Source organism: Propithecus coquereli, unplaced genomic scaffold, assembly GCF_000956105.1.
Source record: "Propithecus coquereli isolate 6110/MARCELLA unplaced genomic scaffold, Pcoq_1.0 Scaffold43, whole genome shotgun sequence".
NCBI lineage: Eukaryota > Metazoa > Chordata > Mammalia > Primates > Indriidae > Propithecus > Propithecus coquereli.
Genome location: NW_012150063.1, coordinates 6,532,950 through 6,554,799, shown reverse-complemented (window position 1 = coordinate 6,554,799; position 21,850 = coordinate 6,532,950). Strand labels below are relative to the sequence as shown.

The 21,850-nt window shown below is 36.8% G+C and overlaps 1 protein-coding gene across 1 annotated transcript in view; it reads right to left on the bottom strand.

The window, feature by feature from the left end:
- SLC8A1 (solute carrier family 8 (sodium/calcium exchanger), member 1) overlaps positions 1 to 21,850 on the bottom strand; it is a 333,481-nt gene that overhangs the window by 53,655 nt on the left and 257,976 nt on the right. Inside the window, exons 3-6 of the mRNA XM_012653809.1 lie at positions 7,595 to 7,701; positions 4,342 to 4,362; positions 3,898 to 3,915; positions 3,775 to 3,789 (exon numbers count right to left, since the gene is read on the bottom strand). Coding sequence (XP_012509263.1) covers positions 3,775 to 3,789; positions 3,898 to 3,915; positions 4,342 to 4,362; positions 7,595 to 7,701 — 161 coding nt within the window. The remainder of the gene's footprint in view (positions 1 to 3,774; positions 3,790 to 3,897; positions 3,916 to 4,341; positions 4,363 to 7,594; positions 7,702 to 21,850) is intronic.

The following is a 21,850-nucleotide window of genomic DNA, read 5'->3' as shown; positions in this document are numbered from 1 at the left end:
GTAAAACGAGGATTATAGAATCTGTTCTATGTCATAGGTTTGTTTGAGGGTCAAATTACATAACAGCCGGGAAGATGCTTACTACATTTATTTCCTGGGCAGTCTGAAGGGGAGAATGGTACATGCACTTGCAGGCTTTGCAAGGGTAAGCCACCCTCAGAACTGTTTGGATTAACCAGGCCTAGGGTTTCATTGAACTGCCAGTTGAGTGGACTTCCAGCTTCACTTGCTGTTTGCTTCTACCAAGAGCTACCCATTACTGGCCTGGGAATCATGAGACTGGGGACTCAGTGCCAACTCTTCCACACGTGTAAACTTGGACAAGGCCTTTCTGCTCTCTGAGTCTCAGTTTCCCCAATTGTAAAGTGAAGTTCAACTTGAAGGGGCTTTGTTCCTCTAATCTATGTTTTCGGCTCTCAGAATTGTTATAGTTTGGATTCCTTAAAAAGCCATGGGCCTTATTAAGTCCATTACGTGATGAACATAATATGACTGGAGGAGCAATATTAAAGAGGTATATTGGCTGCTATATAATTTTAATTAATTAGGGAACTCTATAGCTGTATGTCTTAGAAATTTGGGGATCAAACGTACCTTTTCCTCTCCATATTGAGCTGGAATACTTAATGTATTAAAATATCCATTTATTTTATTTTACTTTTTTTACAGACAGGGTCTCATTTGTCACCCAGGCTGGAGTACAGTGGTGTGATCATAGTTCACTGCAGCCTGGAACTCCTGGGCTCAAGTGATCTACCTGCTTCAGCCTCCCAAGTAGCTGGGACTACAGGTGCATGCCACCATATCCACCTATTGTTCTTTATTTTTCTGTAGAGCCGGGGTCTCACTATGTTACCCAGGCTGGTCTTGAACTCCTGGCCTCAAGTGATCCTTCCACCTTGGCCTCCAAAATTGCTGGGTTTACAGGCATGAGCCACCACACCCAGCCAAAATAACCATATTTACATGCTTTATTTTTCTCCTTTCAGTGTCCCCCTCAGTTTTCATTTGGCTGGACTCCACAACAATGGCATTTATGAGATATATCTGGGCTTTGGACTGAAAAGGGGTTCAGTGTGTAATTTCATGATGCAGGTGAAAATAAAGAGGTAGGAGGGGGAGGAAATAGAACAGTGCTGGGGGTAGAACTATCATCATATGGCCTTGGACTTAAAAACAGAAGGCCTGGCTCTGAGTCCTTGGATGGGTGATCTGGGTTAGACTGATTAATTCTTTGAATCTTCATTTCCTCCCCATCTAAGTAAGGCCAATAAAGTCTTACTCCGTAAGGTTGGTAACGAAATCATATAATGAATAAGAAACCCTTTACAAACTCTCATGAGCTATAATATATAGGGCGTTATCATGTCATATGACTGGAAGGTCAAGGGGAAATAAGATCATAGGTCCAAAGGGCCTTTCAATGAGGCAAGGTCTAGGAACAACCAATAAAGCTTTGCAAATTCTGAAAGAACCTTTAGAACTTAATGTCCATCACTAATAATACTGGTATTAGACTGTGGATCAAATGGCTTTTCAATTTCTTTATATCCTGCTTCAAATTTAGGTTTTCACACTCAGCTGCACAAGTCCATGTAAATAAAAGCTGCAGGCAAAGTCCAAGGGCTAGATTAATTCTCTGCCGTCCCTGCATCTCAAAGCCTTGACTTCAAAGCCTCAAACTGACTTCAAAGAAAAGCTCTTTAGAGCTTAAAGCTGCTTTGCACTCTGCAGACCTAAGTTTTAGAACTTTCCTCAGCGGCATCAGTAGAGGGTGGATCCTGGGCATTCTAGCCTGATTTAGGAGAAGGGTCAAGTAAAGTGAGACAGCTTCTTGGAAAGGAGAAATGGACAGGCCAATGTAGAAATTTCCAGAGAGTTCTGGACCGTTTTCATTTCTAACTGCATCAATTTCAAGTCTTGGGCAGAGGTGGTAACAATAGAAAAACTGCTATTTCAGATTAAAGTTTCAGCCATAAGGAAGAATTTAACCAACTACATAAAATGACAGAAACCTTTAGAGGAAGTTATTCTGTCATCTTGGATGCAAGATGTATAGCCAAGGTAGGAAATGTTGGCCATTACTGGACAGATACCATAGAACCTGATATGAAGAATTTATGAGAAAAGAAAATTTAGGTCCCATTATCTGAGATACTAAAAGAGAAGATAATTCAAGTGACATGGAAGTCCCTAAAAACAAATTCGGGACATATTCAATGATAAAGAAAATAGAAAGATATCCAAACCCATCAATGCATTTTAACAAGGCATTATATAGCCAAATATTTTTCAGTAAGGTTTCTATATCAGGCTGCATAGGACTAGATAGCATACTATTTCTACAATGGTTGACTTTAAAATAATAATGACTTCAGTGAGTCATGAAGGCTAGCTTGCCAACTTTCAACCTTCCTCAAATCTCTCAAGGATAACTAATTGATCCTTAGGTGACAGAATCAGAATATTTATAAGAAGACTTCAATGAGTTAAAATGATGGAATGAAAAAAAAAAAGATAAAAGTTTTTTAAAAAATGTAAATTCCTGCACTGGTGTTAAAAAATAACCTTCCGTGGTACAGAATTGGGGAGATGTGATCAGAGAGAGCTTCAGATACATCAGATTTTAAAAATCTAATGTGAGGACTTGTCCTGTTTAATAATTTCATCTTTTTCAATTTCTGTGTCTCTGAGAGTCTATTAATCATTTTGTCATTAGATGCTGTGTCTAGAGAGAAGTAGTAGATAGTTAACAACCAATGTGAAATTGCTCATATTTAGAAAATTTCACTTTGGATGAATCATGTTGGTACTACTTGCTCATGACTTTACACTAACAGTGGTTTAGGTTAGCCCCAACTCCTGCCATGGTATTTTCCCTAATAGAAATTTTGGAAATTTTTTCTTCTAAATATTTTTGCTCGGATCTCAGATTTTAAAATTTTGATATCTGTATAATATATTGGAAAATTTTGATATTTGCACAATATATTGGAAAATGCCATGTAGGCCATTAGAGACATCTTCAGCCTGAAGCTTCAGGCAAATTGGAGCTACTGCTTAAATATTTATTTCCCTCTCTAAATCTGCATAGATGACTCTGAAAGGGTGAGGAGACATTTACAGACAAAAGAGGGTGCTGTAAAGGAATATCTTCCTTTTGTACACAAGAAAATAGCTTTAGAGTTGTGTTAAGTAGTGCAATCAACACAAGCTGAGTACCATTCTGAACTTAAGGGTTTTAAACTATTTTATTGGCATTTTGAGTTTTTATAGAGCACACTGTCGTTTTCATGTTATTAATACTAAAACCTAAGTCCCCAAAGAGCAGCTTGGACTGGTGTGGTGGGATAATGGGAAGGGACTGCTCTGTCCCCTCCCAACATGGCATTATCTATTATTAGGATCCTAAGCTTGGGCCATAGAGCAGTTTTGGATGTCAGCTCCCATGTTTCTTTGAGGCCAGCCACTGTGTCTTATTTTCTCTGGTACTCTTTGGAGCATCTATCAGGGCACTGAGCATCACGTGTAGCATCAGTGCTACACGAACATTTGGCCATTGTTAAAATGTGAACAATTACAGTTTTGCCATATAAATTACTTATCAATAAACACAACACACATGTTGTTAACTTGTAAATTGTTAAATGTGTAAAACCAGCAAGAGCACACCATTGCTGCAGTTAAATGTTAATGCAGATTATATGTTTGTTTGGTTTGGGTTTTTAGGGTATTTGGGGAAAAACAAAGAAACATTTTTTAAAAAAGTCTTACCATACAGGTATTTTCCTTCAGTAAAAGCAAATAAAAACGAGAAATTATTTTTTAAAATGAAATAACATATGGTGAAAACAGGCAGTAAAAATAAAATTAGCATTAGACTTAAAAAATTCATACCTGTTATTGTGAAGCCACCTAAAAAAGAAAAAAACAAATAATTGTTACAATTTAACTTACACTCTAAATAACAAATACCAGTGACATCAGACACCCACCCACAGTACAAAAGCTTGCCAACTTAGATTTACAATTAAGAAGAATAAGAAAGTATCCATTCATGACCAAATCACTAATCATTCTTTCAAGATTATGGGATTTAGTGCACAAACAATTCTTGTGCATATCTAAGAAATCACTGATTTTTTAAAAGGTTATATATACTAAATTAAAAATGTAATATAAACTATTTGACCTTAACAAAAATGAGGCCAATGGCCCTCAACAACAATCTTGCTAGCAAATCAATAAAAATAAAAGTCAGAGAGCTATATTATATCACCTGACAGAAATGGAAAATAACCTAGAAAAATGGAAAGGAAATGCAAGAAATGAAATGCTTACCAAGCTCATTCAATAACAGGGCTGTGAAGGAAACAGACAAAGACAAACACAGAATAAGAGACCAGATGAATAATGAAAGTAAGAGGAATATCAGCAGAAAGAAATCCAGGCAGATCTGATCAGAGCGGTAGGGAGGCACTGCTAAAAAATTTGGTGCACCCCAAAGACATGTGGCATTGGGAATATTTCAAAATAAAAAATCCCAACAGATATTTCTGCAAATGTGTGTGATTGAATACATACATATATTTGTATATATGTAACCTTATATATCAGTTCTTTATATTTAATAAGACATTTCTACTATGTATGTTTATACATAGTGAATATATCTAGTTTACCAGTAGATACAATACAGTTTACCAGTAGAAACACTGTATGAAATTAATTCTCAACTTGATTTGAGTGAGTCTTCTGCTTTAAATATTGCCTAGATTTAATCGATCTAAAATATAGAAGTCTTAAATCACCCAGGATCTTAGATATTGTGCATTTTATTCGATGAGATCTGGTGAAACATCCTGGGGAATTCTATTTTGGCTGCCCTGCATGGAAGGGGACTTTGGCCCAAGGTAAAGCTCTCTCTCTGAGCGTTCTATTTGGATGATCTTTTGGCCACCAAGAATTTCTTATGTTTTTTTAAATCCTTAAAGTTTAAGAGTTCCAGGAATGAATGCTTATTTGTGTCCTTATCTGTGATTTCTGCACATTATTAGATAACCAGAATCCTTCTAGTGGACATATAATTCCACGAAACCGACAGGGGAGGGGAGCGGGGAGATGTATATAATTTGTCTCTCAGTTTATGTGCTTTAAACCCAGACTGTCTATAGCACACTTTAGTAAAAGCAACCTGGCCAAATGTATCCAATAAATCACTTGCTGAGTTGTAGATGGGAATGTTATGATTACTTTTTTAGGCCTAGTTTTCTTTCTAATGATAGCAGCCTTAAAGGATACTTTCCAAAATGAGTCAGTAATTTACTTAAAGTGACAAGAATCCACGTGGTGGGTATGAAATTGGATAGCGCTATTAAGGAATTTTAATTTATTGTTACATGAGGGCATACTTTACTAAAAGGACAAATGAAAAAGCTATATCCAAGATGCTCTTCCTTGAGTTAAAAGAGGAATACATTTAGAAGTAAGTGCTTTTTTCTGTATGTTAATGGGACATTTTGATCCCATCTTTGTGAGAAATCAGCGCAATTTTCTGGCCTCTTTTCCTTGTCTACTGTCTATGGAGCATATTAAATAGGCTGCATTAAAATGGGTCCCCAGTGCTCCTTTCACCGTCATTCTAAAGGCTCTTGTTGCCATGTTGAAGTTGATTAAGTCAGGGACACACACTTTTTTTAATCGGATGGATTCTGAGGCCAGTGAGTTCTCATAAATGTGGGATTAAATTCTCCCAAATATTGGATCTATATAAAAATTTATACTATATATTTTATTTTTCCGCCCTACATATAAAAGTATAAATTTCATTCAAAGTGGTCCATGTCATCATCTCCTATATTGCTTTCACCAATTGTTGGTATGTACTTAGTAAAAGCTATTAACATGTGCTATGCTCATTTACATATATAAACAGGATTCCTTTTAAAATGGCCACTATTAGAAGATAATTAGAGGAAGCTCTAGTAATAATTTGGAATAAAAATCATCTGTAAAGATGATAAAAATTCCTGTTTTTCCTAAATAAATATAGGCCATATAAAATAGATATGAAATTAAAGATAGGAAGAAAAATTGGCTTCTTTCTTCTAATGTTTTCTAAAAGTATAAGCATAAATCAACAAAATCTAGTTATAAGGATGCTGCTTTTATTTTTTCCTTTCATTGTGCATGTTAAAAATTAATTAATTCTATAGGGATCAAAAAATTTTGGAGCATAAGCCTGGATAGGCCTTGAGTAAGGATTACATTCTTACTGAAGGATCATGTCCTTCTGACTAAAGAAAATTGATTAACAGCTATGGTTTTGCATTTATAGTACCTTTTAAATGCCATGTTTGATGACATGAAAAACATCATTCCAAAATGAGAATATTGTTAACTACTTGTTAAGGATTTTTATTCTTATTAATTTTCTTAACTGGGTTCTCTAAAGAAGTCTAATTATTGAATGCTTTTGAAATTCTTTATTAGTTGCCATTAGACCCATCTACTACTGCTAATTAGTATTAAGTAGATTTTTTTTTTCCTTTCAGCTCTACTGAAAAAAGCTTGAAAAGGTATTAAGTAGTCTTTATCACTAACATTTTAGGGGAGATTTAATAATTGGAGCAACATTTTAGAATGAACCCTGAGGAATGAAAAAATAAACACATTCATGTCATTATTTCTGAATTATGAAATATCTTCCCAGTATTATTAAATCTGGTTGCAGTCAAGGTTAGTTGGCATTTCCTAAAGAGAATGGGTATTGCTTGGTGCACTTGTGAGTTAGGGGAGGGAAATGAAAAGGCTAAAGCTTCAAAGGCAATGAAGTGTAGTACTTGGAAGCTGAGGAAGAGGAGAGAGTTAAGTGTGAGAGTAGGGAGACACGGAGAGAGAAGAGTACAATTTCTCGCTGGTATGTCTTTGTATACTCTCACACCTTTCATTCCTCTTCTTATCCATTTTGGTTCCTCAAGCACAAGGGAGAAACTGCACTCTTTCTCATATTCCTCATGGTCAAATATTCTAATGGTAATGATCTTCCTGTGGGAACACAAGACAAAGGCAAAACAAATGGTTGGAGTCACACGCTCATGCTCTTGGTGTCCACCAAGCTGAATGTTACTGTGATGTTATGGAGGGAGAACTGGCAGCACATGGACCTCCTGAAGTATGTAAAAGGGCATCTTAGGTACTCTCGGCTGGCCCCCATTAAGTTTTCATTGCTAATTTACCACTTGCACAGATTCTTCTGCTTTGGTTAGTACTCAGTAGGTATCTTAAATTAGAAAGACAAATAAAAAAGTTGGCGTCATTTTGTCATTGCACGGCATCTGCACCAACTCTTCCAGAAATGGAAGTTTGATTGACTACCCTGAAAATTAATCTCTCAAACTCTAATGCATGGAGTGGTCAAAATTGGCCAGCGTAGCTACAGGTCTGCCTGCCGTGGCGCAGCACGAGGTCTATGCCCCGTTACATAGGTGGAGGGATGTGTGCGTTGTAAGTCATGTTCTGAAGAGTGCAGGCTCCCGGGGGTGGCACAGGCCAGCAGAAGCTGTTGGGCTCAGCCCCGGAGCAGCTCCCCCACCTTTCTTCTCACTCATCTCCACCAGGCGGGGCTCTCCAATCTCAAGGAAGAAGGTCTTGTTTTTCTCATACTCCTCATCATCAATTACCTTGACAGATATTGTTTTGCTGAAACAGAGAAGAATAGAAATTGACGAACAAAGGGAAGAGGAAAGAGAAGAGAAGGAACATAGAGAAGAGGAAAGCAAGGTTAACGAGTTGCACTTCCAGACAAACAGCAATTGAGAAACTTCTGTACTGTGATTTTTTCTTCAAGAATGAGTATCAGATAGGTCTGAAAGGTTGGAGAGGTCACCCAATGCATAGCTCCCCTGCCCAGGGCCATCGAAGTGTTTTGGGCAAAATATAGCACTCAGTACTAATAGGTTTATCACCATCATGAAAAGGAAAAGCAGAAAAACACAGATCACAATAATAAGAAGAGAAAAATATATTTATTTAGTGAATGCCTTTACCATCAGATTGTCTGAGCTGTGCCCTGGAATTCACTCTTTTAGAAGAAATCAGTAAATCATATCAAGCTATTAATGGAGGTTATCTCTGAGTGACTGGCTTATGGGTTATTTTTTCTTTCATTGTGCTTTACTGTATTTCCAAACATAATATTTTTTTTTTTTTTTTGAGACAGAGTCTCACTCTTTTGCCCGGGCTAGAGTGCCGTGGTGTCAGTCTAGCTCACAGCAACCTCAAACTCCTGGGCTCAAGCGATCCTACTGCCTCAGCCTCCCGAGTAGCTGGGACTACAGACATGCGCCACCATGCCCGGCTAATTTTTTTTTCTTTCTATTTTTAGTTGTCTGATTAATTTCTTTCTATTTTTAGTAGAGACGGGGTCTCACTCTTGCTCAGGCTGGTTTCGAACTCCTGAGCTCAAACAATCCGCCCACCTGGCCTCCCAGAGAGCTAGGATTACAGGCGTGAGCCACCGTGCCCGGCCCAAACGTAATATTTTTAATCATGAAATTTTACTAAAGTAATAAATGTATAAAAAATCAAAAAAGAAAACATAAAGTCTTTTATCTTACCCCACCCAGTGTCCTAGACTCAAACTCTTATTCAGTTAAGTTAGATTTTCTTGCTAGGACACAACAGGAAGTTGTTCGTGTTTTGTTTGCCTTTCTGAAGATGGAAGCTTTGGCCTCTCAACAGCTGTTTTGGAAGTGGGGTGGCAGCAGGTGGGAGTCATGATGTTGTGGTTATTTTCAACCCTCCCAAAATTGAGTTTTAACTTTCACTAAATATGCCATTTACACCACTTTCAAAGTCCACCCATACAACAAGGTATTCCGATAAGAATAATCGGAATAATCTAAACTTTAGCAGTTCTTTCCCTATGGTCCTATGGCTGTCAGTGACTGACAGGCAGGTAGGACAAATGCAAATATTATGCAAATTCCAACTTCCTTAAACATCCTTGATGACTCTGAGAATAAATCAATCTAATGTTACCTCAATTAATGAGGGCTTAAACATTCCATATATTACAACTTACTCCCCCTAAACAATGATTTTTCCTTGAAATTTTTTTTTCAATAACATTGGCCAAGAACATTTCTGATTAAAATTTTTGAAACAATCAGTTTGTATAGACAAAAAGTTTTAATGGCATACCATAGACAGTCTTTAAGTTTGGTGGAATTTTCTAGGTCTTTTGGAAGGAAATTGGTTTATAATTTCGTTTCTATTTTATTGATCAAAGCCATCAAGTTTCATTTAGACCTATGCATGCTAAAGACCATCAGTTTTCTTTCTTGGTAAGGAGGCATAGGTAGAAGTTGCTTTTAATTCTCTGAACTTCCCATCCATTAATGCCAAATGCTTAAGTCTTACTTTCTTGGCTTAGCATTGTAGAAGTGAGACCAAGTGATTGGTTCTGGTCCCTTGAAGCCCCATAAGTACTCTCTGTTCCTCAGCTAAAGAAAATCCCTGCATGAAGCTCACATTCCAATTTATCACTCCTAAGAAACTGGAGCTCATGAAACTACCTTTTCTATCTCAGCTCTGTCCTTAAAGACTGAAATACTTATGCTTGATGAGCACTTTAGCTATAAATAACAAAAGTAACAATAATTTTTTAAAGTAGTTATTTACAAAACTACCAATAGTATGGACAAAGTCCCATTACATGTATAATATGAACAGTTCCTGCCTAACTTTTAGAACTATGTTCTTGGAATTCACACCTATTTTTTTTAGTATAAAAAATTAGCCTGGCCCGAATAAACTGGGATATTTAATTATTCCCCAATTTCCCCAAAATACAAAATATCAGAGAAAACATAAGAGGATAGATGTAAAGAGTGATAATATTTGGACTTTTTATTTCAGAACTGAATTTGATGATGTAAGATACATCTATCTTACATAAAATATCTATGTAAGATCTACACTCTTCTATGGATCAAATTTAACCTACAAAAACCTACCAAATCTCTCTTCTCTTTGTCATCAAAACACAGCCATTTTAGGTATTTAATTTCCATCTTACAGCCTTGCAACCTTAAGCTATAGCTGTACATTTCTACTGAAACAATCAGGATCATGTGACGAAGAGTGGGATAGTATTGATGGACATTGAAAGGGCTGTGCTGCTGTCTGCCGGGGAAGATGAGAAAAAGATAAGTTAGAGGATGAGAGAGAAGAGACTCCTTTCTAAATTCTCACACAAAAGATTTTAGTGAGGATTTCATATATTTAGATGCTGCAGTGGCTTTTATTTTATTTTTTTTAAAGATTCATCCTCTCTTTAGGCATCCTCAGAGATCAGAGGTCAACGGAATGATGGGCATTTTGCATTTCTTGATTCACAGATCTTCAAAACTGCCCTAGAAGTAATTCCTAGTACCTACAGTTGTCAGAGAAAACAGTGACTCTCAGAGAAGTTAGTAACCCCCAAGGTCACAAAGTGAATGTCCTGTGACTGGCTCCAAGGACCAATAACTTCCAATTATATGGCCCAACACCCATTATCAAGGCACTTCACTGTAGGGTACATCAAACTGAAACCACTCCCATTGTGAGAGAGTCAGGTTGCAATGTTCTTGCTGTGTTACTTACAAATATTTGACGTTATATTTCTCCATCTTGTATTCCCAACCCAGCCTGCATCTCATCGCATATTTTACTGGATTGTAGAAATAAAGAAAGCACAGTGGGGATGGTAGAAGTCACCTTATTAATGGGCGCGTGTTTGTGTAGGAAAGGTACCAATTTCATGCTCACAGAGCAATACGACAACATATTCACATATAAATATAAACAAGCAAACAACTTATTTTTTCTTATCTTTGGTGAATAGCATAGATTTTAATCCTCTATTGTGGTAATAGCTTTATTTTCTATACTCTGAGTAGCTTATGAGTGTGAGAAATATAGTTATACAGCTCCACACAATTTGTTTGTATAAGAAAATAAACACCATTTATCATTAGAGAATCTCTATTCATTAAAGTCACAATCCTTAGAAAATATTTAAGTATTAGATAACTAGATAACTAGTGATAGTAGAAACTGGAAGATGAAGAAAAAGAAAAAAAGTACTTCCGCAGGTGCCTGGCAAAGACTTCTAAAATAGATGGAATTTGCATAATGGCATATCATTTCAAAATCATTAGTAATAGAATCAATAATGGCCCTGACAGGAGAAGTCATTAAATTATATATTGATTTAGCTCCTCTTGCACAGTAAAGCTATTAATAGGAAACTTGATTATTAAAGGACTTTTCAGTGGGTCTAAAGTGGCAGGATGAAGTCAGTCCTTATGAATTAGCCCTTTAATCAGCAGAGTCGAAATGTAGAAGGCATTGGTTATGTTCACCTCTCGTTTCAGAACAGAACTATTTCTCTTAGCAAAGGCAGCAAAGAGGTGAAATAAACCAATGTAATTTTTGAAGGAACATATCCTTGGGAGGCCTTCTCCTCACTTTTCAGAGCCTAATGTATAAAGGATTCTGTGGCTATGTCTTCTATCACGGGGGCTGTTACATGGGATGGGGATGGCTTAGTGAAGACGCCAGTTACTCTGGTTTGATAATCAGCAAAAGCATGCCTTGTTCCTCACAGTTTTGCAGTAGAACCACAATCTCAAGGACTGAATGGACCTTGAGCATTTTCTAGTCTGCCCCATTGCCACACCAATCCCATGTCAACAGGCCTTTTGCCTTGTCTCAAGGATTCCATTTCCCTGAGGACACAGATCCATGCTGGCTGTTCTGTTTACCAAAGGAAGCAGTCAGATAGCTGTTGTCACTTCTTTAAATTGGCAGGTTAACAAAAACAAGACTGCAACAATTGGGTAGATGTAGCCCTTCATCCAAACACAATTTTTACATTATTATTGCACTGATAAGGAACAAAGAGAAAAACTGGTGTCATGCAATTTTCAACTACCGTAATTATTATGAAGAAGGTTAGGAAAACTTATTTTTTTTACATCTCTTTAAGTGTGAATAGCACACTATAAAATTATATTTTCTGGAAACTAGCAAAGCAGTTACAAATCTTATGATAACATTAAAATATCTCTCAATGTGGCCAAAATTTTTATGGAAGTACATTTTGGTTCCATTTCTTAAAAAAAAAAAATGGTTAAGAAAGATCAATTTATTTAGTGGAAAAATACAGATCATCCCTTTTGATTTTTGCAGGGCCTTTCATATGATGATACCAAACCCACATCTATACTTTACTTCTCTGTCTCTTTTTCTTATCTGATGGGTCTCAAAGGACCCGAACACCTTCAAACAGACTAACAAGGAGTCCTATATCTGGTGGTGACTCAGGCAGACAGTCAGAAAGGAAAGAAAGGTGGTTTTATTAGCGGTTGAAAAAGAAAATCTCTTCATAATATATTTTAGTCTCTCATTGTTAAGCTGAAGTGGTATCACAGTCTCTTTTTCAATATAAGCTTCACTTTGTCCTTCTGTGGGGTTTTTTCCCCTAAGACTGCCCTTGATGTTGGGGGAAGATGAGAAAAAGATAAGTTAGAGGATGAGAGAGAAGAGACTCCTTTCTAAATTCTCACACAAAAGATTTTAGTGAGGATTTCATATATTTAGATGCTGCAGTGGCTTTTATTTTATTTTTTTTAAAGATTCATTCTCTCTTTAGGCATCCTCAGAGATCAGAGGTCAACGGAATGATAGGCATTTTGCATTTCTTAATTCACAGATCTTCAAAACTGCCCTAGAAGTAATTCCTAGTACCTACAGTTGTCAGAGAAAACAGTGACTCTCAGAGAAGTTAGTAACCCCCAAGGTCACAAAGTGAATGTCCTGTGACTGGCTCCAAGGACCAATAACTTCCAATTATATGACTCAGAGCCAACTGCTAGGTCCCTTATTCATTCAACTGTGCAGTATTTTATGACCACTTTAAAGGATCTGGATCATTATTTTAAATTAATATAGAGGTTTATTGTTTCCTCTTTACATTAAAAAAGACTGTATGAACAATGATGGAATTTCGATTCAATATTATAGTCCATGATGGCTGCCTCAAAAAGTTAAATCCTTGAGGAGATAAAGGTTTAATTGAAAAGGGCCAAGAACGTGTAGGGGCTCACCAGCTCTGGGGACTTGGAATAGCCAACCAGCAGCCTCAGTCTCAGCCTTACCTTCGTGGGAAGCATGTTAGAATGGCAGAATCTCAGGCCTCATCCAGACCCACAGAATCAGAATGTGCATTTTAACAACATCCCCAGATGATGCCTATGCATGTCCAAGTCTGAGAAGCACCAATCTAGAGTGGACAATGGGTTCTTTATTAAGTTGGATAATAAATTAAGAGGCTGGTAACAGTTGGGCTTGTGTTTTGGACCTGGCTGCATATTAAAATCACCTGTGAGGCTTTGCAAACTATAAATGCCTAAAGCCACTCTAGATCAGTTAAATCAAACTCTGGTTGTGAGACACCCCAGCATCAATATAGTTTTTGGAAGTTTTTTGGGTGGTTGTAATATGCAACCAGGGCTGGGAATGGCTCATGGAAAGTCAGAATGTGTGCCCTGATCTTTAAAAGAACCCATCAAAATAAAGAATGGATAGAATTGTAAGAAAGTCAAAACTGAATGATAAATCTATTAATAGTTAGCAATCTTGGTGGAAACATGGGATATGCATTTCACTTTGTCCTTCACTGGTGTTCTTTTCTGGATTATATAGCGTACTTAAAGTTGTTGTTTTCCCCTCTCAGGGAATGCTGGTCTCTGTAGGCAACCTTAATAGTATAGGTGAGAAAACACCGTTAGCATTGAGGCAGCAGAGTTTACACTCATGTACAGTAATTTCCTTCTCAACAAAGTGATAGGAAAAGTGGTGATAGGCTTTTACACATCAGCGGTTACATCTAGAGAGTAGACAAACTAAGAGTTTTAAGTCCACAGAAGATAGTATTGCCTCATGCCTCCCGCTCAGAAAGCCTCTGAGTCATGTCAGTTAGAGGCCTTGCGGTGCAACTGGAACCTTGCCACATGTCAGCCATCACACTCTCAGCCTTAAGAAAGAAGTGACCCAGGACTGACCACACATGAATCCAGCACCTTCTCTGACCACAGAGTGATGTCATCAGGTGAGATAAGTTTGAAATTTGATCCACAGTATACATGATATTAAAAGCTTCAGGATAAACTCCTACGACTCAAAAAGACAAACCAACAAATGGACAAAAGATCTGAATAGGCACTTTTCCAAAGAAGATAGCTAAATGGCCAATAAGTACAAGAAAAGGTGCTCCATGTCATTAGCCATCAGGGAAATGCAAATGAAACCGCAATGAGATACCAAGTCACACCCACTAGGATGACTATAATCACAAAGACAGATGATAACAAGTGTTGGTGAGAATGTAGAGAAACTGGAACCCTCATACACTGCTGGTAGGAATGTAAAATGGTGCAGCCACTTTGGAAAAGTCCTCAGAAGTTTAAAAATAAGAGTTACCATATGACACAGCAATTCCAACTTTCAGTATATGCAAAAGAAAATTTAAAAACACACGGTCACATAAAAATTGTACCTGACCATTCATAACAGCATTATTCATAATAGCCAAAAAGTGCAAACAACCTAAATGTCCATCAGCTGATGAGTGGATAAATAAAATGTGGCATATCCACACAATGGAATATTATTTAGCAATAAAAAGGAATAAAGTACTGATACATATGACAACATGGATGAACCATGAAAACATTATTCTAAATGAAAGAAGCCAGACAAAAATGGCTGCACGTTGTATGAGTCCATTTATATGAAAAGTCCAGAATAGGCAAATCCAGAGACAGAAAGTAGATTAGTGGTTGCCTAGAGATAGGGGTTTGGAGATAAAAGGGTGGGGGTGGGATGATTGCTAATGTGGATGGGATTTCATTTTGGGGTAATGAAAATGTTCTAAAATTGATTGTAGTGATAATTGCACAATTCTGAGAACATTCTAAAATCCAATGAATCGTATATTTTAAGTGGGTGAATTCTATGGTAGGTGAATTATGTCTTAATAAAGCTGTTATTTAAAAAAAAAACACAAGCTTTAGGCTAAATCTTAGTCTTTGGAAAAGGCTGTTTCCTTGGGTGAGAAAAGATTGTGAGAATGTTGGGAGTTTTCAGTAAGGGATTTCAAATTTTGCTAGTACTGCCAAACAGAAAACTAGGGTGCTGCATGCATGTGACAGCGAAACCACTGACATCAAAGCTAAGTGCCACCATTGTGTCTGTCAGCTCCCCTATCCCTCCCTCCATTCCCTTCCTGAGGATTTTGCACAGAATGCTGGCTGCCTCCTCCAGCATCAGGGGCTATTGAAGTTGTACTTTGACACGCTAAGCATTTCTGGTGGCTATAACCTCAGGCTGGCATTCTGGGCTTGTTTCTTTTCCCCGAAGTGTAAAGTATTATTAAAATGTCAGAAGCAGCATTTCCTTTATGACAGTCATTGTAAAAGGAAAGGAAAGAACTATAATCATAGGGATGTCTGCTGCCCTTGCAGAGTCAATAGCTCTTTTCACCTCATCTTGGGCATTCTCTTGCTCCTTTGTTGCCATTTATTTTTCTCTACCTACGAGGAATGATAAGGTTGCCATGGATTGCCTTTGTATCACTTGGTTTAAATTCCTGGTGCATTTTAAGCCTTTTTTTCCTTTACAAAATAGATTGGTGAGTTGCTTAGTGATTTGGGGTTAGGGAAAGAAAGGGGCAGTCAAAGAAGATCTATGCATATACTCTTGTCATTTTCTATAAGTGACCCAAATCAACCCCTCCCTCTAGTAAACACTCCAAATAGGATAAGAACAGGCTGGTATTCATACTATTTCTACTAATATCTTTACATCGTATTTAGATTATTGGTGAGAAACTTTGGGATTCACTTGGGAATTTGCTCAACATTCCTTGCTAGTATAGTTACAGAAAAAGGACTAGATCGTGATGTAAATTGATTGTTTCCTTTCTCAAATGTTAAGAGCATTAAACTAGGACACAGACTACCCAGGTTCATAACTTAGCTCTGCCACTTTCTAGCTGAGGTATTTGGGTCAGTTCTGGCATTTTTCTAAACATCAAATAGGGATAATAAAACTCCCCTTACAGCAATTATGATGATCACAGTGTTGTGATGATCAAATAGTGGGTGTCATCGTTTATCAAATATAATAAAACTTCACAGGTTGTTGCAAAGATCAAATAATATAATGAATGCAAAAATTATTTAGTAAAGGGATATAAAACTTTAGACACTGTTGTTATCATTAGTTGAAAAAGAGTATTCTGCAGTTCTTACTTGCCTGCCCACCCCAGTCACCACCAGGAGCCGCTGGCAGATGGTGAGGTGGGGGTCAGGGAATGGTTCATGGAATAATGAGAAATACCCTCAAGTCCACGCTCATGGATAGTTTTGGATCAAATACCATATAGTAGGGTATCCAAGTACAGAACCCTGAACTCAAAGAAACATGGAGCACAAGAGCTACTGTGTGTAGCTTCCCAGCTCCAGCTCTGCCAGGTTCTGGGATTTACCACTAACTAGCTGGATTTGCACAGGTATACAAAACCACCCTTTTCCTTGGAATTCCTGCTGAAACAGAGCCTGATAAAAGGCAGTCCTGCTATTCTGTAATGTAAATAGATTCCAAAGATGAGAGCTGCTAAAGTAGCTAAATCAAAGTAATTTTCTGGGAGGCCTTATCATCCATGTCTTGATCTCTTTGCATTGTCAAGTGGTTATTGAAATCATTGCTTCAAGCAGAGCAAGAGGCAGCGACAGCTGAAGTCCTGCTCTTCCCAGGGAGACCAGGGGAGTTTTAGAGAGCACTGGAGTGGGGGTTTTTACAATATAACCTTGCTGTATTTTGTTTCCCTCTGCTCACTTTTGAAACTGAATGTCAACCAATTCATTTTTTCAAATGCAAAATAGGAATAAATGTAATTCTTCTTTGGTCTTTCTCCTTTTAGAAATCAATTGTCAGGTTTAATCTCAAGAGAAAAACTTATGAGCCACTTTCCGTCCCTAGAAGACATGCTGGTTGACCTTAGGGATCCACAGTTATTGTTCCAAGAAATAAAATGCTGGGCATTCCAGTATTTCTCCAATGTTCTGTCCTATTATAGTAGGCTACTGAGAAAATCACGAGTAAAGTTCATTAAGAGAAAATGACATGGTGTATTAAAAATTGACCATAATTTTGTGATATAGAAAATTTATAACTTACCATTGCCTCACTCCTCTGCAGTCAATAAACTTCAGTCTTAAGGAGGGTAAGGTAATATGGATCTTGGGTTTGCTACCTAAATGTGCATGCTGAGACAATTTGTCCATTCGGTGAAAAATAAAGTGGTTCAAGCATTGGGCACCATGTTGAAATATGTCAACAAAGATCTTGGTCTATTTTTTCTATCATTAAATATACTGGCATTGCACAAATTCTATGAAAGGGGAACTTGGAACAAAATGTTGGAGGATTCTCAATTATACATATTTGTCTATAATCTGAGATCTTAACTGTATTCCTTGAATTCTCTAAAAAAAAATTTTTTTTACCAAATTCTTCAACATTGAGGGTAAGGTTAAGAATGCTTTTTGGCAAAGAGCATTTTTTTCTATAAACCGAAGACATAAACACCTTTGGTTCAGTTTTAGAAACTACTTTGATTCTTCAATTTGCCACTGCCTTTTGTAAGAATTTAGAATGACAATGAAATTGATGCTGCTGGATTTCAAAGAGACTGTTGGTTTCCCATCCTTTTCAAAAGTTCTCTTCTTCCTGAATATTTTAAACATTCCTGGGTTGTAATTAGACTGTTTCCAGAGATCATTTAGACCTTTGAGCCTTCCTCCTTTGTCGAGATTCTTTGTTCAAAGTAAAGAGTTTTTCGGAAAACAATGGAAGAATTTCCCTCCGGAAATGTTACAGGACAGCAGCTAGAATATGCTGAAAGCATCTCTGTCCCAAAGAGGCCAGCTTTAAAGCAGAACACCAGGAAATAAGCTGGGCTTTCTTAACTTTTTAAATTCATATTCTCCTTCTCTCCTTTCGTTCCTTCCCACTCTGTGTCCATATCCATAAAACACACAGTGGCAAATCAATCTCTCTCTACATGTATTTGTATAAAATATTCTTAAAGATGGATGCTGGTTATTTTCTTGAATATAGCTAAAATAAATCAATAATTAGTGAATTGATGCTGATTTTTAAATTTCACATTTTTATTACATGTCTAATATTTTGTTGCTATTTTATATTAGATTAAGCAATCAATACTTGTGTTTTCATAGTATGAATTCTATAAATAAGTCTGAATTTTAGGTTTGCATTTCACAATGGCAGCCTATGGTTTATAAAAAATTAAATAATAAGAATACTTATCGGTGGGCTATAAGGTTGGAAAGGCAGGTTGGGCTCAGTTTTGTTTATCCTGAAGATGTTCTTTAAGAAGCTCTCTAAGAATTCCATTAAACTACAGTTGGTCTGTAGGCAATTGTAATACAATGGTAAGTATTTGTGTATCTAAACCTACCTAAACACAAAAAAAGGTACAGTAAAAATATAGAACTATAATCATATGGGATCAATGTCACATATACAGTCTGTCATTGACTGAAATGTCATGCCATTATGGGGCACATAACTGTATTCCAGTGTTAATTTATTTCCATAAATAACATAATTATTAAGGCTAATTGTGCCAATGTCACCATGGCTCAGAGTGATTCCACAGTAATGGTGGGATAAAAAGACCTAAACTATTTTCTTAGGAAAGAGACTCAGGTGGCAGAATTCTCACTCTGCCATTCACTACCTGCACCCTTGTTAATTACATACTCCTGCTAAGGCTCAAATTTCTGCTCTGCAGAAGAGTTATAATAATAGTGGGAATTTCATTTGATGCTGTGAGTATTAATTGTGATAATACATATAAAATGTTTAACACAGAGCCTGACACATGGTAGGTGCTAAAAGAATATTACCTATTTCTATTATGACCATAAACCATATTGTGTCAAGTCAACAACTGAGATTTTTGAATGGGACTGCCTGTGTCCTCATGTGGGTGACTTTGTATCTTAGTTTTCTCATCTGTAAAAATGGAACAATTATATCATAAGGTTGTTGAGGGGATAAGGGAGTTACACAGGAAAACAGGACAGGACCTGGAACATAGTAAGCACTCAGTAAGTGATGGTTGTCATCATAATAATTATCATCAATATAGAGAGCAAGGAGAAAAGAAAACAGGAACTAAAGTATATTAGTAAAGCTAATTTACTGATATCATGGGGAAGGTCAGTAAAAATCAATGACAGATTTCTTTTAACCAAATTTTCAGTGTATCCCTATGGCTCTTGCTTTTCCTGATACACTAGACAAAACTAAACTTGCTTCTAAACAAACTTCTGTCCTTGTTTATGTGAAACATAATAAGTTGCCAGAATGAACAATAATTTGTATTAGCAAGTTTGTATTTCACAGATTCTTTCTCACTAAATACAAATAAAATAATGTGGATTGTTTTAGGATAATGTGTGCTTTTTCTTAAAGCGTTTTTCTGCTTGTTAAAGTAATACTTGTTCATTGTTGAGAATTTGACAAATGCAGAAAAGAAGAAAAAATTCACACATAATCTCACCCCTAGAGCTCAACATTTAACAATTAAAAATTTTAATTAGATTTCCCAAAATATTATGAACTTTTGATGTTTTTCTTTGGATGACCTACTTGGGATTAGCTTTTTAAGAGGTGAATGTTTATTTTCCCTACGATCCTGTTTACGGGCTTGAGCCCCAACTTGGATTTTATGTAGATGGTAACTTCCCCATTTCTTTTTTCTATTGGCCTCCATGGACGTTCTTGTCTGAATTCTGCCATATGGAAAATTTGTATATCCATTTTTAAAAGGAGAAATTCTCTCCTTGGTCATTACTAACGTTTTGGCTAGTTTTGCTGGAAAATTTTTCAGGATTCATCTGCCAATGTTGTTTCCCTAGAAGGCTGTTCTGGCTACCTCACTAAGCCTCATGTTTGCTCTGTAACAAATAATTCCTCATGCTAAATCACTTGCAAATACCAATGTTTAGTGCCCTTCTACTAATCACCCATTCCCAGGTTTGTCATCAAAATAGCATTAGTCATTTTCTACTCAAATTCAGCCTTTGCCTTCCCAAACACTACACTTTCCAACTTAGAAGCACAATTACTCAATCAGTGGTCATAGAAATCTCCCTGTTCACCTCTCATTATACAGATAAGTAAACTGAGACTTTATGAAATTAGCCAGTGCCTCAAAGCTAGTGGATGCCAGGCTCAGTATTAAAACTCATCTCCAGCCTCTAAATCCACATCTGGTATTCATTAACTCTGCCATTATCCTAGTGTTTGTCTTCTCTGGTGCTGCTGAAGTCTAATTCACCACTCTTCATAGAAAACCTTTCCTTTCCTCTTCTCTTTTTAATTAAGTAAAAACTGATGCTAACAACAAAAGAACACGCATAGTTTTCACTGCCATTTTATCACTGTCCACCATGCAGAGGAATACTTTGTAAATTTCATGGCACATACAATGGAAACATGCACCTCCTTTACTAAGGATGGCTGTGTAGAATCATGGTCTGAAGACTCTTTGACCTGAACCAAATCTACGACATCCACAGAAACACTGAATGAAAAGTAATGAAAAATAATAGCCAATCCAAACCAAGCCTTAGTCTCACTAGTATTCTCTAGTCTTCTGGGCATCACATTTAGCAGTTGCCCTTTTTTGTACTTTTCTTTCTTCCTTCTTCAACCAGAGTCATCGTGTGCAGCCCCTCTCTTCTACTAGATAAGGAACCTGACAACGTTTGTACTGAGGTGGGAATGGTCAATAATTGTGTGTGTGTGTTTCCACTTAGAAAATATTCTTACACTTTTAAAGGGACCTTCATTTTCTTAATTCAAAAGGAGAAATTATTAAAAGAATTAGCTTTGCAGCAATGTGGCAAACCTGTAAGCATGCTGAATAGTGTGCCTCTGTATGGTCGAATATGTCTTGAATATCTAATCACAAACAGGTAAAATTAAAACTAGTATAAACTAAGAATTAAAAATTACTACCACCAAAATGTCAAGTGCCTCAATATGCCTGCCCCTTGCTTTCTGCGGCTGCCTCTCACTCTGCAAAGCACAGTTAATTCCCTGACTGTGGACTCTCACTGAACTTTTCACAACAGCACTCATTTGAATGGTTCAATCTTTTCTGAGTGTTCCACTTAGTTTAAAATCACATCAAACAGTTATCATTTTGGACCTCATATTCTTAATAGAAGGTACTCAAGGCATTTTATAGGAAAGCATCACAAGATAAAATAAGCAAGAAGACAAATTATCTATTTATTGATACAAGCAATTTAAAGCTTAAAATCAGAATTAACCAAAACCAGAATGGATTTTATTGGCTTTAGACTGAAAATGTGTTTTGCTTTTTTTCCCCATGTTCCTTGTTTGTAATGGAAGTTTTCCCCAGTTAGATTTTATAGAACCAGATCAGGTTTACAGAATGCAAATAATGACACTGTTTAACAAAATTGAACCATTGGACCAAACACAGTGAGAGAGTACTTAATTCTTGGATTAAGTACAAGCTTGTGATGAGCTATATTTACAGTGCACATTGATTGTAGGGGAAAGTCCGTAAGTAGGCTTTTAAAATTTATTTTATTTTTTATTTTACTATGGACTTTGTGTAGTTCAGTTAGTGCTCAAAAAGCAAATCTTCACCATTATTTCAGTTTTT